Here is an 18,894-nt window from a genome sequence, read left to right as displayed (position 1 = left end):
AGTATATACTAAAACAGTGAGATAATATACACCAACAAAAATTGATCTGAGTGATTTCTTTGCTTGTCACGAATGCAAACCGGGACGCCATTTTTTCCCGAGTTGCTCGGAGGTAAATAGCAAAGGATATTCGGAGTTTGACTTGCCAATCAGAGCGCGCCTTCAACGCTATCCACTGTTTTATTATATACTAATCAGTGTTATTAAAAACTAGATCATTGGATAATGCAATTCAAGACTTTTTATTGGCTTAGCCATTGTGGTATATCAGCCAATATACCATAATCTACAATCATGGCAAGCGTGCGTGTCAGCTTAAAATTAAAAGGGAGCTAAAAATTTAATAAAATTTAATAATTTAATTTAACGTTTTTAATAAAACAATTATTCGACTCGCGCTTGTTGGATATGAGATGATTATAGCCAACTCGGCGCTACGCGCCTCGTTGGCTATCTATCATCTCATATCCAACGCGCGCTCGTGGAATATTTGTTAATTATTCGTCGCAAAAACCGTGATCCGTCAATACCCGAGTAAATATGTCTTATCGCGTGATATTTGTACTCGTCTCGCGCGTTATTTGTATTCTACCAAGCACAGCTGGAAAATAAACTCACTTCCTCATACGCTGTTTTTGTAAACTGCCCATGGCTGTCTCGTAAACTGAGCTGGTTGTTCTGGCTGGTATGAAAATGTCCCTAATGATGCATCGAATGGCTGACAAATATTTACACAGCGGGGGTGCCAGTTTCGGCGCGACTCAGTCTAATTTTCCGGCGGCAACAACCATATTTCGTGGGCTATCTCATGAATGTCAACAAGCTAAAGATTCCTGGATCAGTTTTGTTGCAGCGCGCAGCTAACATTTTATCTGCTGTTATCTCGATGGGAACCCAATTCTACGGCTGTGTATCTCATATCGGGAGGTTTTTACACTAGTTTGAGCTTTACTTGCATGAAATAGTATGCACACAGCGAGAATGAATTGAAAACACGCATATGAACCACTTCTTACCTTTTGCGCATACGCGAGTAATCCGTCATCGTCTGTATTTTAGTTCATTCACATCAAGCCAATGAAAGGAACGCCAAATAAAAAAATTATGCCACTGAAAGGAGAAGTCCTCGCGTTTTTCGGCGGTATTGATGCATTTTAATTTTTGATTGGTGCGGTAGCTCGTGAAAACTTTTGAACCGACGTAAAATTTGCATGTCAACAAGATCAAGAGCACAGAACTCCACTCTTAGATGATAAACATCGGATGGGGATGCAATATTATCCTTGGATGAGAAAAAAATAAACTGCAGGCAAAAAAAAAATGCCCGTCGTCAAAACGACCATCAAGCGATCTGATCATGGCTCTTTTAGGAATAAAGTATTGAGTGTTCCATGAGTGATTGGTCAAAAAGAAAATCTTCACTTAAGACAAAATTTAATGAGATGCACAAGAATCGATTCATTAAGATTCAATTTGTAAAACTGAATCGAACGCAATGACTTTTTACCCATCTACCGATTTTTGACTATCAACTAAGGCCAAATGGAGATAGATATATAGTCATGGTCGACAGAAGTTCATAAAAATTGACTTAGCTCTCCTATCTTTGTTCTCGAATAGCAGCGTTTTCAGTTTTCCCTCGCTCGCAAGTGATGCAATAAACTCAATAACTTCAAAAAAGATAACATTGTAACTGACACCGGCTTCTAAATCTCCGATAAAAATGACAGATTAGCGAGACAGCTTTGTGATAGCTAATCTTATCTAAAGAGGTGCCCTTGAACAGAATGCGAATGAACTGAATTTCCAGTGCATAACAAAGGCACACGTCTTTGCCAGAAATCATCTGTTTTCGCAAGGGCCAGTGCTACTGCGAGGTGATTCAGTGAAGTTAAGAGGACGATTGAGTAAGAGGAAGCTAATCAACTATTGAAACTTGAAAAGTTAAAATTTGATATGTGGGAGAAGATCTCGTGCATGCTCTCGATTGAGTGCGCTTCTCTACACCACATATTCTGCAAATCTAGTTTTCAAAAATCAATCTAAAGCTTTGGCTTGGGGTATTCGATTTTACCGAGTAATACCTTAAGAACCGTTAGCATGACAACGTAATCTACAGTCAAATAACTAAAAAAGCTTTCAAAAACGCAATCTCGGAGGAGAACAGTACATCTTAAATCTCAAATGCGCGAAAACTGCTACACGCGTCAAGTCAATAACAAATCAATAGCCTGTAAACCATTATGATAAAACATCTTAAGAAAACAATTACCTTTCATACATGTAATCCTTCCAAGTTTACGCCATTTGTGATAACCACAAAAGAAATTTCTCCCACAAGCAGGAAATTGCAGTGTGTCGCAAGAATTGGCGTGATGAAGGAAACTTTGGACAATTCAACAGCGACTTAACAATCCCCACTCAATGTTATCTTTTTCTTTTCTTGTTTATTGGTCGTCTTCCGTTTGACGTCATAGAAATTAAAAAATTTCCAGACTGACTATCCGACAAAGCTTCGGAAAATGTAAATAATCGTTATGGAAATCCATTATCCAGTGCAATCATAAATTTGTAATTTAGAACACACTGATGTTTAAGTAAATTTGGAAACCGAACGCATCGGAGTTGTCTGTTGTTGATGTATGCCTTACAGAGCGAAAAATACTTTTTGCTTATTAAACCGCCTATAATCCTATATGGTAAACAAAAAATCGTGTACTTCTTGAAAGTTCTACATTAATCATTGCAACGAAATTGGTGAAGTCTACCCGGGAAGAACATTGGCAAACCAGAAGTAATTGAATAGATTGCCATCTGCTGTGGGAAAATTTCATATTTTCGTGTCTTCACGCGGTTTAAGGAAAAAACTGGCCCTAGCGGTCTTTAATTTTATCATTTCACTCCTTTTCAGCGCCATTACGAGTTCGTATGTGTGGCATTAATCAGACTCGCGCAGTTGATCAAGAATCAAGCAAGAACTTCTGAGTTTTTCGAAGAGGATATGAGAGTTGAAAGCTAACAGAGATGAAACACTGCGATCAGATTTTTCTCTGATAAAATACGAGTCTACGAGTCTTCAATGCGTTTACTTCGGACAGGGTTTCTACAGAAAGTTTGCCCTTGGCCTTGTTTCAAAAAGGAAATAACTATTTCACCAATATAAGTGCGTAGGTGAATGCGTAATTAAAATTACCAAGCTATAAAAATCCGGAAAGGAACCGGGGATACCCGCAGTTGGAACTCAGTATTAAATTTACCTCACGTGAGCAAACTCCGCAAAAAGCTTCTCTATAGAAGCATGTTTTAAGAAACGCTGTCATTACCTTAAAAGGTATTAGCTTTCTTTGAATTTCATTTTCGAGAGCGGAAACCACGGCACCTTTTCAAGAGCAAAAAAATTTGGTGAAAAAGTATTACATTACATTTTGCATGCAAATCTAAAATCTCTCGAGATTAGCTTAGAGGATAGACAACTTTGGGAACAAAGACCGTAAGCTTATCAGTGATAAGGGTGATTGTCAAATCATTTGAACAAATTGATTCAAACTTTACCCCCTTTGTTCCGAGATAGATCAAGTCTGACGAGCCTCAATCTAGTTCAGTTTTCTTCATCCTTAACAATTACATGATTATTTTTGGAGTATCTCTGCCTCTTTCATGTTTCTCTTTCCTCGCAAATTATTTACTCATTGTTTCCAACTGACGACGCTTTTCGACGAGCTTCTAATGAAGCAAGTCAAAAGATCCAACGTTTTCCTTTAAAAAATAGTTTTCTCTTGATTCCACTTTGAAAAGTTCAGTTTTCCTATTTGCCAATTTTGGTGAAAAGCCAAAAAAATGTACCTTCATGTTTAAACTTCCTTTTTCAATAAGAACACAAATTTGGTCAATAAAATCTCAATCAACAAAATGCAAGTTAACACGTCTTCCAAGTATCATGGTGTGTTATTACACCCGACCGATCATAGTTTCGCTCAGTTACGATTTCCTGTAGGTAATTAGCAAAAATTGTCAAATATGTCTATTTTTCGATTATGAGCCATTAATGAATAATGTATTGTGGTTGTAAAATGACTTAAAATTTGCCACACGAAACTCCACCTGATTTACACCAAAGACAAGCTTTTATGGACCCTTAAAAAATTCTGTAAACATGAATTCGTGACAAGATTACTTTTTAACATTGCCGACTTTTTCCACTCCGTCGGCTAACACAAGTACAGTCGACTGCCAGGCGAGCAGTAAAATCAAGCCATTTCATTTAGCGTCCAAAGATCTAATATCATGTCGAAAATTGCCACATAAGGCGTGGTATAAAGGGAAGATGAAAATCGTGATTATGTGCACTTTTCTAGACCGGAATTACGGGGGGGAAACTGATATTTATATCCCTTAACACTCTCCGGCATTACAAAACCAAAATGTTATTAATTAGAAGCGACATAAGCTCTTCTAACGGGCTGGTTTTTGTGCCCATGAGTGAGAAAAAAGTATGAAATGAAGCCGCAAACACCTGTAAAGCTTTTTGTCTTGACCACAAACACGACTTAGGTACGAATAGAGAAAAAATACAAATTGAAAATAATAGACTCGATCCAAGCAACAGAATTTATGAGCCGCAAGTTTTAATTTTGCGACGAAAATTTTCAAAACTTACGAAAGCTTTCCAAAGCTTTCCAAGCTGTATAATTCTTTCTAACAGTGCTTCGAAATTCTGCGAGGAAATATGAAGTTACGTATTAAAGAAAATGATGCATGACAATTTCATGTTTGGACGGGAGACTTACAAAATTTGGATAGATTTACAAAATGTTATTCATTAATTCAGTGAATTTAATTTGTTTACCATTAACGTCAAAGCTAGAAATAATTGTGCTGCGAAATTCCCTGAATTATGCAGCATGGAACAAGCATTTCAAACTCCCTTCAATAAGAAATACGTCCTCTAAAGGATGATGATCGGCCAAAGAAATTAAATATAATTTTGTTAGCACAAACGTCGATTACACGCGCGCAAACTTGGGCAATGCTTCTCGACAAATAAATCACGACAAAACAGCCGCAAAGCTTCCAACGCAAAATCAATATGATGAAGTATTTCAACCAACCTTGTGCCAATCCACGCTTTTTCGATGTCCTATCATTACTCAGAGCCCAAAAAGGCTTTTAGAAAAGTGAACGAGCGAGTAAACAGCTCACGGACTACAGAAACTCCAACTGCGAGAGATTTTTCGTTACCGTCACAAGATCAGATTAACACAGCCGGCCATTGACGTCATCTGTGCAGAGAAAGTGTTTGGCGGGAAAGGGAAGTGATGACATCAAAAAGACGATCCTATTGTTTTTGTCTGGAAAAAACATTTAGAGAAGTGCTTGAAAATATTTTTAGCTCATCAGTCTGATTTCTTTCTTTTTTTATACAAAACAACTAAGTTTTAAACACGAAAATGTCTCAGACAGTGATAGTGCAACTCGTTGTTTTGGACCTTTCCGCACTATTAAATGACGAACGTTTCAACTCAAGTGGGCAACCCAAGACGCTAATAAATATGACCTCTTGCACTCTCACTTTACATCAACCTATAATTCCCTAAAAAGATCATTTCATATGATCATTTCATATAACAGGAGCCCATTCCTGCATATAGGGATATATACGTTTTTGTCATATCCAGCTCTTGGATAGCTGTATGCATTTTGGTATGCACGTTTTCTGAGCGAAGACGCACTTGCGCATGCGCGAAGTGCAGGCATACACAAATGTACCGGTATTTTTTCAAACCATATTTGCTTTTCTCTTAGCAAAAACAAAACAAAAAAAATGTCGAAAAGAAGGAGGAGGAGGAGCAAAAATTAAAGTATAGCTGTAAAAACTAACACCTCAACTCTTACAAAATCGTACTTAAAGAAAATACCACAAAAAGGCAAGTTACAAGTTACTGTTTAGTTCTAATGGGATTTGAATGGTCAGCTTGGTGTGAAAAATTTTCGATAACGACAGAACACAACACTGAGGAATTAACAATAAGTTGAGTGTTTACTAAAACTCCACCTTAGCTCAAGTCAAAATTGACTTATCTGGCAGCTGACCCCGGTGAGCAGAGAAAATAAATCTGCTTTGTTTTTCATTTCTTGTTTCCTTTACCTCGTGTTTTGCGTATTAGATGTCTTTTTCCGGTTGTTTGGTTATTATTTTATTTCCGGTTGTTTGGTTATTATTTTATTTCCGGTTGTTTGGTTATTATTTTATTTCCGGTTGTTTGGTTATTATTTTATGATCTGACGAGTAATTCCCACTTTGGCTGCTGTCCATTTCTTTGTGAATTAGTTAGAAGAATTTGGTGTTACAAATCAGTGAAACACTTTTTAGCTGATAAAGTTGTTCATTCTCGACAGCTATTTTCTGAATAATGTATTGATATTATTGAGAGACGGTACATTTCGAGAAATTCTGAGAGTTAACGAGCTAATTTCGTAATTAATTCCGTTGAATGTGCAAAAAAAATTTCTTCCATTCTTGTGAGACAAACAGCTTTCATGTGTGTCGATTGATTATGGAGAATTGCCCAACAACGATATTTAATAACTGCAACAGAAACAATATCAACAGATAATGAAACCTGTACAGAAAAACTCATAACATGTTTACATAAAATAGGATATTTTTTTTAAAACGATTTAAAATTTTCGCTGATTCTGATGCGAGACTTGTAAAGGTTTCCAGTCTCTGCATGTTGAAAACGAAGACTCATATTAACCCTGAAATTACTATAAGACGTTAAAGTAGAGAGACTATAATTCATCGGGAGAAAAATGCTCAGGAAGACCTTATATTTGAAGGAAATTATTTTGGTGTTCGAAAAATTTAGAGGATTGAACATGTTTTTTTTTTTATTATTATTACAATTTTTTTCTAGCATCACGTTGTATCAGCGGCTTACCGACTAAGTCAATAGTTTTCCACTTGGCAGGACGTCTCAAGGTAATTGAAAGCAAATACACAAAAAAGCAAATTTCGTTAAATTTTATGTAAATATGTGAATATTTAATGCACTGTGACCTCGTCCGCCGTTAGTGCGACACCTGCTCAACAAAGATGAACATTTTAATAGCTACCGAGGGCGGATAGTACAGTTTGCAGTGGATCTCCCGTTGTTCAAAGTTTACTTCTTGCCCTTAAAGACGCAACAGGACTCTAGAAAAAGATCTAAGCTGGTAGCCGGATAGAAAAATATAAATAAACCACCTTTCGCTTGCGTGAATTTTGAAAATTAGTTTTAACATTTCACATTTTATTTATATAACGTCATGTTAGCAGTACTCGGTCTCAATTTGTGCTTATCGTTGACAAAATGGTGCTAAGCTGTATATTGACAATTTCTCCTCTGTGGAGTCAGTGGTGAAAGACAAATTTAAAGTAATATTTGTTCAGGTTGGCGAAAAATATCAATAAATATAAGTGTAATTATTTTTTCGGGTTAAGCAATGTTTCATTCGAACGCGCAAGTAAAGATTGCTGTTAATGTTCAGAAGTTTTCTACTCTCACGCAGAGCTGCACTCAAGCAGAAGATCCGATTAAATTTTCTTCGTAAAGAATTGAATGGATAAGAAAACTATAAAAATAAAACAACGACACAGCTGGCGTATGGGAAGACGATTTCAAAATAAAATTATACCAGACTCGACGAGTTTTCTTCAGTCAAGAAGGTTCTCAAGAATCCCAATTGTATTCAAAATATATTTTCCAATTTATACTTTGTCGAGACTTTACAGAGCCGCTATGCGTTATTTGAACTCTAAAAAACAAACATGGGGCTAGTTTGCATATAAATTTGCGAACACTCATCTAAGGCATAGGAAAAACTGCTATCAACCGGTTTTCATCTTCAATACTTTTACTTAATAGCTGACTTGGTGAATTACCCAATTCGACTTCATTAGAGGAAGCTCTTTGGTAAAATTTTCTTCAAAGTTTGCGTTTATAGCTAGCAGTTTAAGTTTGCGTTTATAGCTAGCAGTTTTAGCTTCGACGGTATTATTGGAAATACAACATCCCATGATTGTTTTGTTCTCTCTAAAAATTCAAGCATGTAATGTTAAAAAAAAATATTCATATCTTACCTCCAATTATTTATAAGATAAGCGTCAGCGTTTCTTCACCGCTAACCGGTGCTCGAACAAGTTTGTTGTTATTTTCCTTTAACGGAAGCCGTGAAGTCTCTGAAATAAAACAATTCACTATGCATGTATTTTAAGTTCAGAAGAGTTACATAGTTTATAAAGGTAATATTATTAAAAGAGACATTCCCCGCAGCTAATTTGAGACCTACCAAAACATCAAAAAAATTTCGATTAGTCGTGACTCAGAACCCTGAGAGCACAATTTCATTTCTCTTGCATTGACTCAAGCAGGATACCTCGGTTTGATTCTCGTGTATCAGGCGAAAGCGCAGCATGAATCATGCGACATCACAAAATAAACTTATCGTTAGAAGCCAAGCGAAGTAGAGCATATGTGTGGGGAATGTTTCTAAAGAGTGTTCCGAAATATTGTCCTAGAAATAACGGCGGAATCATTAATATTCATTGAGGGTAAATACAGTATTATGTATGGCGTTTAGCATACATTTTGTGAAAGGATTATGAAGCTTAGGCAATTGGCTTCGTCGTGTTTAATTTATGAATTTAAAAGAAAAACATAAATTTGAAGACACTTGCTTTAGATCAAACGCAACCTAAAGAAACGGATTCGAAAAAAAAAGTCTCCAAAACTTCGACTGATTATTTTCAGGACGGGTAATTTAGCAACGAGTTATAGCATATGTATGTTTTCGTATGTGCAATATATCAAAATACTCTTCAGGTTTGAATTATTTAACAAATTTTAGAGTTAAAACGGAAGTGATTGATCATGAAGCCGTATTTAGTTAGGGATCTTCTCATACAATGGTAGTTTGGAGCAATAATTTACCTAATTTTGCGCTTCTTCCTGTTTTAACCAAGAATCGAAGCTACAACATACTGATCTTTAAGTTGAATTGCACTTTTTTTAACGAGGTTCAGGATTTTTTATGTTGCTGTGGGAAAGAGACTAATATGGTGTGAAAAATTAAGCGAAGATGTTCACAAATTATGAATTTTCGATAAAGAAATACAAAAAAATTCTGTAAAAAGCCCATCATTACCTTGTTTGTTTAGGTTTCTCTCATTTGAACGTATATATATGTTTGCTCCATTCATTTATCTATTCATCGCCCGAGAATCTATAACCAATACAATGTTAAAATTTTAAGAGTCGTGTTCCTCTTTAAAATTTAAGTGCAATGGGTTGCCATGAGGACGCGAAAAATATTTCAAAGAAAGTCGCTAAGATTGCGAGGGGGGGAAGGGGGAAGAAATAGAAATACTGTCATCTCCTCTCTTGGTCGAGGAAATAAAGTCATTTCTATTAAGAAAAACAGCCCACATACCCCTTGGTGGCAGTTGGACGCCATTGTGAGCCCCCTCCAGCTTAATGAAAACTCGTGGTAATTTCCACTCAAATTTTAAATTTGACAAGAAAGGACAAATTGACATAAAAGAAGTGCAAAATGTGTTACTAAAGCTCTAGATAAGTGCTAAATGCATCATTACAGGAGTGAAATTTACCATATTAAACGTCTATTTGATTAGCTAATTTGAATTGGTTAGTTTTCTCGCCTCATTTGCGGCGAACAAAGTGTCAGTCATTCATCATTTTACACCAGCAAGTTCCGTGTTTTTGAAAACCCTAATGGGAGAGCAAAATATAGAGCGATGAACTTCCGGATTATTCCGGAATATTCTATTTCTTATCACAAAAATTCTCTAACCTGCTTTGCTTAAAATCTGTCTCTTCGCTAAACACGCGAAAGGATAATTCACCTCCAACATTTCCCCTAAGTTCATTGGTAATATACTGGGATAAAGCGCGTTAATTTATGCCTTCTCGGTCAATTTACTTGTGTGGAGTATTGAAGAAATAATTTATCTAAAAAGCGTTGGTATAACAAGAAAAAAACACTCAGAGAATGGTATTCATAACACGTGAGGAAAGTTATACTTAGTGATGTAAATTTTGAAAATGTTGTTCTAAGTGATTTTTGAAAGACTTAAATATTTATCTTTTTTGTATGAGCTAACCATATTTAGTATTGTTGTTTCCTTAGGGAATAAATCTTTGGCAAGAGACTGTCTGTCATTATCTTTTTCCTATTTCCTTAAATTTTTCTAAAAAATCTTACTAAGAGATCGGCCATATCATTTTTAAAGTACAACCATCCTTCCAAAATCCTAGTTTACGCTTCTTTATTTTTTTTAAGTTAATATAGATTAAAAAATAGGTATAAAATTGCCGGATTTAAAATCAAAACTAAATTCACGCACAGATTGAGAACCGCCCATCTCTTAGTACAAAGGTTAACCGTAAATTGGCTCTAGTTCAACGAAAAAGTCCAAACTGAAAATAACTTGCTTCTGAAATGTAAGAATGAAGGCAGTAGGTTTCAGAAAATATGCTATTCATTATTTTAAAATTTTGTGGAAAAAGATTAGAGTTTCAACGCATATCGAAGATGGCTTTGTTATAAATTCATTTTGGGTATTCAAAACATGTTTATCAATCCATATATTGCGGGAAAAAACCTTGAAAATGTTCTTTTACCCATCCGTACCTTTAGCTTTTGAGGAAAGAGAATACTAGGAAATGTTAGAATCCCTTTTAATAATACAACTGAATATCCGTGTAAAGTTTTTCAGGAAGTCAACGAATGCTTACTTTTTTGTCAAGGTTAAATGCAAATTAAAGCCAGCGGTGAAAATACGTCTTTAAGGCGGTCAGTTAGATTCGTGAGGTGAGAGAAACATACGTGATGTTAATTATAATATATTTTATCTAAGAAGTCCTACCTCAGTCTCAGACGAAGATTTTAAATTCCCCTGCCAATGAATGAGAATCTTTGTGAGGGAATTCATGAGAGTGGAAGAAATTGGTTTATGCAACTCTCTCCCAATGGTCGTGATTGATATAAACTGATAATTTATACCAGGTATTTTTACATCAATTATTTTCAATCCAAAACAATAACTTTAAGAGAGATAACAATACCAGTTAAATTTCTACTAGAAAATTTGATTATAAACATGGGAAGCCTCAAACAGATAAAACAGAAATTTGGAAGGAAAATCTTATCACTTCAATCTGATCATTTGAGGCAAAGCTTACCAGACTAACGAGAAACGAGATTATCTTTAAAATTATGCGTAGGACGTTTGATCATAAACCGTTTTCTATAACTGTCAAAAAAGCAATAATTTTTTCCGCAAAAAAGTATCGTTCACGGTTCATTTCACTATTTTTTACTGGAAAATTTTGTTTATATATGAATTAATTCTGATTTTTCCTCTGAAAATTTCCATGATAACATGATAAAAATCGTCGATCTCAGATTTGAGTCATGAACCATTAAATAAAAAGAGAAAAAAATCAACTTAATTTTGCTTTTTGAGGTAGTTCTAATTGGCAAACTTTTATCATATTTCTCAGCAAGAAGGCAAACTTAAAACAAGAATCATTTTAATGAACACGAAAGCCCTATAATATGTATTTAAATAAATATACGAAGAACTTTTTTGGGGGATTTTAAATCGCATTTAGTGTCCCTTTCGATTCTGCATTTGGCTTATCTTTGAGATTTGTCGATAAATTTGACAAAAAACTAATTGATAAAAGATTTGAACCACGTAGATATTTAGAATGAGAGGAAATTGTGTTCATTTTCGGAGACTAGAATAATTTTTAAAAGTGGCTATAGCATAGAATTAATGAGATGTGTGAATGTTGCGAACCAGTTTCAAACCTGGTTGAAAACTCCTTTTTTGTTGTTAAAAAAAGTTTTGAGGCATAACGATGACAAAAACCAAGAATGGGAAACTTTAAGACAAAGGAAGTAGGATTTAAACCCAGGACAAAATTGAGCCACCAAAGAACTTCAAACAATCGATCAAAAAGCATGAGCCAGAGCATGTGAGCACAGCGGTCAAAAGTCGGGCATGCGCGAAGGGATCAATTTTTAGCCGCCCACGCGCAAGGTTCCCGCGTAAAATTTCAAAGGAAAACATTCGAAAAAACCACTGTCTCGAAAAATAAGCGAAAGGAAAGTAAAACGTCCATAGAAATCTATAAGATGAAATAGAATAATAGGGAAAAGGAGAAGTAGAAACTTTAGGAACACAAAGCTTATTCAAGTACAGGTATCATGTTGACTTATTATCCTGTATTGAGCTTTACCGAAGAGTCATACATCTTTAATTTAAAGAAAATTGCCTTAATTGTGATGTGTGGTCGTTTGTAACTCGTGCGAGACACGAAATTTAATTTTAATTAATTTACACTAAAGTTCATATGTAAATGGCAGAAAAAGTGATGAAGGCAAAACATGTTGCCCTTTGGTTTCGCATTAATTATCACTTAAAGTTCAGACTATGCTTTTAAATGCTTCGTATTTCGATTCAGTCGGCGAAATGGAAATTCACAGCGATTTTTCGAGCCCTTTGTAAACTTCAATTCTGACAAGCAAACTTTTTCGGCAGTTGTACTTCGCTGACTTTTAAACATGAGAATACCAGAAATCTTCAGAAAACTTATGTTGAAGCTAAATTTGTATCATGGACAACCATGCCTAACGAAAGGTAAAAATCGAAGATCAAAATCATATGCCCGCTAAGTCTTAGATGGCAGTTGTTTTATTAACAGGCCGGAACTGAAGATCAGAGAAAGCCGCCAGTCAACCATTCTCCGAAATGGCGGGAAAAAAAAGCCGCGTTATCACATGCTCTAGCTACTTCCCGTCGTGCAAAAGGCTCGACCAATCTTAACACAGAGAACGGATTGCCGACATTAACATAATTGTTCATTCTTGCGCGAGTGAATGGAGTTAAAGTGCTTTAGTGGTTAGGCTTGACATATGTGAAACTATAAGACATAGAACTTCGTGACGTTCTAACGAAGTTTCATCTCTTAAAAAAATAATTTTAGGGAAGGAGGTTGAAGAATGTATATTAATTACGATGAAAAACTGTAAGCCAAGGTGTAACCATTTTGAGCAGCTGATACAAAGAAACTTTGTGGATCCTCTTTCATGTAAATTGTATCAAAAGTTTGCTCGAGGGAAAAGTATTTAAGAGAATATGTTGAAACAAAAAGGTCTGATCGAATAGCACGATTATTATCAGACAGACAGTTAAAATGCGATAAATTAGATCGATTCGACTTTCCTTTGTTTTCTTGAGACTTTAACAAACAATTTGCCCATTACGTTCTTCATATGGTGATATGTGCCTTGTTTCATTCGACGATTAAGCCAAAAAAAGTAAATGAAATACGCTTGGCTTTTGACACCCATCCATCAAATCTAATATTTTTCTGTAAAGTACGAATACAAAAAAACTGTGTAAACTATTCGTGAAAAATCGCGAAAATATATATATTACATTTTTTTATAAATAAAACGAAATGTGTCCTTTCTGCCAGCCGGACTTAGTGACTGTATTTATTTTGTACATCGAGAACAGCGCTCTTAGGATTTTCCCTCGGTGTGATGAAATAAAGATTTGTAAAGTTCTTGTGTACGATTTCATTACATGCATCCATGCAAATTTTGTTAATATTTCAGTGAAGGCTTTTTTGAAATTTAAACTGGCGATCTTTTTAAGAAAACAGAAAAACCTTTCGCGTCTACTTGAATATTTTGGGCATAATCAAACGTGAAAGTAAATAAATACTTTAGAAAGAGAAAATACAAGAGAATGATCGTCAAAAAAATTTTGACCTGTTTTCGATAATTTACAATATGGCGATTACACTGTTCCGTTCTCTTATTTCGTTATTCTGGATTCGTTCAATTGAATTAATTTTAAAAGGATGAGAACTCAATTTATTCAATGACTCCCTTTTTTTTTCATACAGAATGCGTCTTGAAAACTTGTATCGATAAAATTCATTTCGTATTTGTGTAAATTTACTAATTTCGACTCGCAAAAGCGCTTAGTTTTAAAAACATGAACATATGTTTCTTTCCCGCATATATTTGTGAAAAGATTTATCATTTTGTTAAGCTGCAGCTCTTGCAGTTGCTGTTTTACTGGGATGAAAATTTCGCAATACCTAGTATTGCGAAATAAGTAAACCAGCGCACAATTTTAACCCTGGAGACAGACTGTGGCGATTTCGTTCAAACTTACCTTCTGAGAAAAGAATCCGGTCTATTCCTTGATTCCTCTAAGCTGCTGGAAAGCTCTTGGGGCGGTGATTAATCCTCCGCGTAAGTCAGGTTCAATAAAAATCCTGTATCAAAAAGAGACTTGCATGTTGTGCTCTGAGAAGAAAACAGACGATGGCTTATAAATCCCGATGAGAACACTATTTTGGCGAGGGCCGCGGTGACAGTTCCGTTACCTCATCGAGCTGTCGAACCACTTGCCAGTTCCTTGACAATTTATCATCTGTTGGGCATTGTTGTTTTTGTTTTACTCCCCAAGGCAATCAGCTGGTAGAAACAAAAGAAATGTCAGTATATTTTTTAATTTGAAATGAAGTTCCTTGGAAACAAGTGATTGCCAACTGTATCATTGAAGTCGTGCTAAAAACTTCGTTCCGAATAGAATACTACTGTTGAAAAAATCAGAAATTCATCTTTTTTGTAACCTAAGCAAAGAACGCTTAAAAATTGATAAACACATTTTAGCAATGGTTACCTTAATTATTCTAGAATTTTACAGTATTTTTTGTATGGGATCTAAGATTTATTCATTTGACACTTTGACGCCTTTTACGAAACAAAAACAGCTCTACACTTCCTCATTTGAAACAACTCTTTATGATAAATATAAAATCTTACTCGCAGCCTGGCAAGAAAACTTTTAGGGGATGGTTTAAAAAAATCTTATCTGGTTCCTTAGCAACGAAAATGGATTAAATGACGTCAAGTCGGTCAATAAAATCTAACGCATGTTCAGTGCTATACATATCTGCGAAGTTAGAAATGTAGCACACTTTGGAAACGGAAAATGCTTTCATCGGAAACCCAACTAAACATCTTTTGGCGCATTTCAATGGACCTAAAACCATTCATTCCCAGTTTTGACGAATATGTTAATTTTTGACAAATTTCAGCAGCGAAAAACGCTCCACAAAGGCTGTGAATACAAAATACTTTTAGTACAATAACTTGTTTGAAGTGGTCCAAAACATGTAAAATGGCAATCGAGAAAAGTTCACTCCCCACTTGAACTTCTGACGTAAGTGGAGTAGTTTGATCCAAGGTTCCGAGAACCTGTATGGCTCTTTCGCTGAAGTGATCTTACTGCTTAGGGGCTAATCTCTTCCGCAGTCCTTAAAATGAGATAAATCCACTTATTAGTGGTGTAAATTTTTAGTCTTTGATACATAATTTGAGACACACGAAGCTCTTAATGGCAGGAAACTATATTGCGGGGCTTTTTTATTATTATCGATGACAACATCGTATTTGCACCTGGATGGGATAATCAACACACACACAGACACAGACACACGCAACAATTAAATAAATAAATGAGCAAATAAAAATAAATCATAAATAATAGTAGTGATAATCATGTTAAAGGTTTTAACTGCATGAGCCAGTCACACAAGGGAGTTTTTAACAGGTCAAAGAGAAAGCTAATCAGTTGAAGTACAAATATAAGCTAGAAAGGTCAAGGTAGCGCAAGTTGACATTCATCTCCTCGATTTCAAGAATTTTCAAAAATTTTCAAGAATTTTTTTTTTTCTCAGCAAGACATATCGGTAGCTACCTTTAAGTATTGAATATATCTCTTCTCGTTACATTTTTATTTCATTTGATTTCTAAACATTTTTACAACATTTTTTCCCAATTGTCAACTTAATGGAGAATGATGTCATTTCTATCTACCAACTTCTGCTCGTAACTTATGCAGTGTCTGGAAAAGAAGCAAACAAAATGATTAGAGGACATTAACCAAACATAAGTATAGATAAAACCAACCATGATTTAGTAAAACATCGAAAGCATACCCACATCAAAAGTCTAGACGCTGGAATTTTAAACATCAGTCTCTAGATCTTCAGTGAAGATGGGGCCATTAGGTTTTATCATTGGCAACTACCCTAGACCCCCTTCCGTGCCAGACCAACGCAGCTTTTTCAGTCAGATACCATAGGAAGGACTTAATTACCTAATAGAGTACAAATTCGATGTTTAGGGCGTAATAGATACAACTTATGTTGAAAAAGGATTGTAGTAGTGCGCTGATCGTCTCATTCATGGCACTTTATGATGGCCAGCAGTTTGAGACTCAATTGCAAATGACAATGTACATGTAGTGTAGAAATCATTGAATGTTAAGAAAAATCCCAGTACTTGGAGATTTTTTTCTTTATTCTGTACAGGGTTTCATTGACGTTTTCAACTGGAGGGCAACTGGTTTTCACAGGGGGGCAAAACTTTTTTAACTAAACTTCTTTATAAGATAAACCTTCCACCAAATTGTCAAACCAGGTGGGCAAAACCGTCCTCACAACCAGTCAATTTGCCTGGTGTCCAAGCCCTTAAAGAAACTGTAATGATGGCCTGTTAATACCCAGATAAGCGCAGATAAACTCAACGGTTTCTTTAATCTACACCAGCGAGCACGCCATGTTACAGCACCATGATTCTTAGCGCACAGATAACTCTATATAACAGGAACGAAATGTCTAAACACTACATTCCCTTTCTTTTTGAAAAGAAACAAACGAATGACAAGTGAAAACCTTAGACGAAATTTAAGTCTATTTAACTTCCAAGAAACAGTCTAAACGGAGTATCGTCTTTCAAAGCTGTTCACTTATCCAGAGTATAAACAATCCTAAGAGTGCAATGTCTTTGAAAATTGTTCACCTATCCAACAGAAAGTCCTTAAACTTGGTTGGCATTCGTACAGTTCGAGATGGTCTACTATTTGGCTCAGTTGTGGTTGCTGTGTCAACAACTGAGGGTGGGACCACACGATCCACTAGGGTTTCAGCACCCGTAGAGTTGTCCAGTTCCTCTGGGGTTTTGTATGGCTTCATAAGTGAACTGTTTCTCCGCTGCACTGTACCACCAGTCGATTTCAAGGTTAGTTCTTGCCCTTCCTTTGTCTGAACAGTGTAAGGATTGGGCTCAAAATTGGCAGCTAACTTTCCAGATAGCTTGGTGTTCTTGGGAAGAACCTTGTCTCCAGGTGCATTCAGGTTGTCGACAGCATGCCGTTGTTTGTCACCAAACATTTTTCCTGCAAGCTTCTGATTCCAGTCACGATCTCTCGTGCTCTCATCCAGAACACTTTTGTTTGGACGTAACCCTGGAAGCTTTGTCTTCAATTCCCTTCCAAACATAAGTAATGCTGGGGTTGCTCCTGTGCTACTGTGAGGGGTGGTTCTATAGGCCAACAAGAATTTATCCAATTCATCTTTCCATTTCTTGCCTTTTACTTCAGCTACCTTGAGTGATTTTAGCAAAGTTCTGTTTTGGCTCTCCACTTCGCCATTAGCTGGGGGCCAAAGGGGTGGAGATTTCCGGTGCTGGATGCCATGTGTAGCGAGGAAGTTTTCAAATTCCTCTGACACAAACTGCGGTGCATTGTCAGACTTAAGGCTGAATGGGTATCCATACCGGGTAAAGATTGGCGTTAACGCTTCTATCATCTTCCGGGAAGTGGTTGAATGCATGATAACTACTTCAAAGAAACGGCTGTAGTAGTCAACTACTACAAGCAAGTTCTCTCCAGAAGGATGAGGACCTAAGACATCAATTGCTACATCTTGCCGTGGCCCAGAGGGTGGTTCTACCCGCTGCATAGGTTCAGGTGCACAAAATTCTCCAACTACTTGACATCCATGACAACTCTGGACCACCAAACTTTGGTTCGCAACCGATTTTTCATCTTCACAATGCCTTGATTGCCTTCATGTGCCAAGCGCAGTACTTCACTTCTGAGGCTTTGGGGAATTATAATCCTTGTTCCGCGCATCACTAGTTTTCCTAGCACACAAAGTTCATTCTTCACACTTAAGTAGTGAGGCATTTTACACTGTGACCAATCACCACTTTGTATGTAGTGCCTAACACTACACAGTTCAGGATCATTCTCTGATTCTCTTTCTACTTCCTTTGCGGTCATAGCTACTGGTGTACTTTCTTGTGCAAGTACTCTAACGAAGTCGGCTTTCTCACCACTGCAATCTTTCTGATTCACAGAATTTAATCTTGAGAGAGCATCTGCGATGTTTGTCTTACCAGGGCGATAGATCACTTTGAAGTTGTAACGCTATAGGCGAAGGACCCATCGTTCTATTCGTGCAGACGGCTTTGAAGACTTGTTGTAAATGTACTGCAAAGGCTTATGGTCAGTCTCCAACTCAAACTCTCGGCCAAAAATGTACAGCTTGAATCTCTCACGGGCCCATACTAAGGCAAGGCCTTCGTTTTCCGTCTGGGAATATCTCCTTTCCACATCAGTAAGATTTCCCGATGCATAGGAAATTACTCTCCACAGGCCATCTTGTAGCTGGGTGAGGATAGCTCCTATGCCCGTGGGACCAGCATCAGCAACAATGCGTGTCCTGCATTTGTTCTTGAAGTAAGCAAGTGTTTCTGCTCGGGTTAGCAGATCTTTCAGTTTCTGGAAGGATTTCTGCTGAGCATCCTCCCACATAAACTGTTGGTCTTTTCTCGTCAGCGTTCTGAGTGGTTCGGCAACTTGGGAAAAATCTGGCAAGAACTTGGCACAATACTGACCTCTGCGATACCCTGTGGAGGCTTGGAATTTTGAACAGCAGACACTTTCTCTTC

At 36.5% G+C, this 18,894-nt stretch overlaps 2 protein-coding genes across 6 annotated transcripts in view; both read right to left on the bottom strand.

The window, feature by feature from the left end:
• The window catches only part of LOC111335412 (3',5'-cyclic-AMP phosphodiesterase 4C), a 45,107-nt gene extending 30,620 nt beyond the window's left edge, over positions 1-14,487 (bottom strand). Inside the window, exons 1-3 of one of the 5 annotated variants that reach the window (XM_088737913.1) lie at positions 14,261-14,487; positions 8,123-8,221; positions 5,109-5,348 (exon numbers count right to left, since the gene is read on the bottom strand). Coding sequence is in view for 1 of the 5 variants with exons in the window: in XM_088737912.1 (XP_088594038.1) it covers positions 2,273-2,279 (7 nt within the window). In the remaining 4 variants the exon portion in view is untranslated. Of the gene's footprint in view, positions 1-2,272; positions 2,295-5,108; positions 5,349-8,122; positions 8,222-8,331; positions 8,532-14,260 lie in introns of those variants that run through there. The other 4 variants (XM_088737914.1, XM_088737915.1, XM_088737916.1 and 1 more) reach the window with 4 other exon arrangements.
• A 2,468-nt stretch (positions 14,488-16,955) lies between these two features.
• On the bottom strand, positions 16,956-17,900 carry LOC111335405 (uncharacterized protein K02A2.6). Its single transcript, XM_022941298.2, has one exon. The coding sequence runs from the start codon at positions 17,898-17,900 to the stop codon at positions 16,956-16,958; it is 945 nt and encodes a 314-aa protein (XP_022797033.2).
• Positions 17,901-18,894: the final 994 nt, after the last annotated feature.

The sequence above is a fragment of the Stylophora pistillata genome, chromosome 11 (genome assembly GCF_964205215.1).
Source record: "Stylophora pistillata chromosome 11, jaStyPist1.2, whole genome shotgun sequence".
NCBI classification, from domain to species: domain Eukaryota; kingdom Metazoa; phylum Cnidaria; class Anthozoa; order Scleractinia; family Pocilloporidae; genus Stylophora; species Stylophora pistillata.
This window is presented reverse-complemented; position numbering and strand designations above follow the sequence as displayed.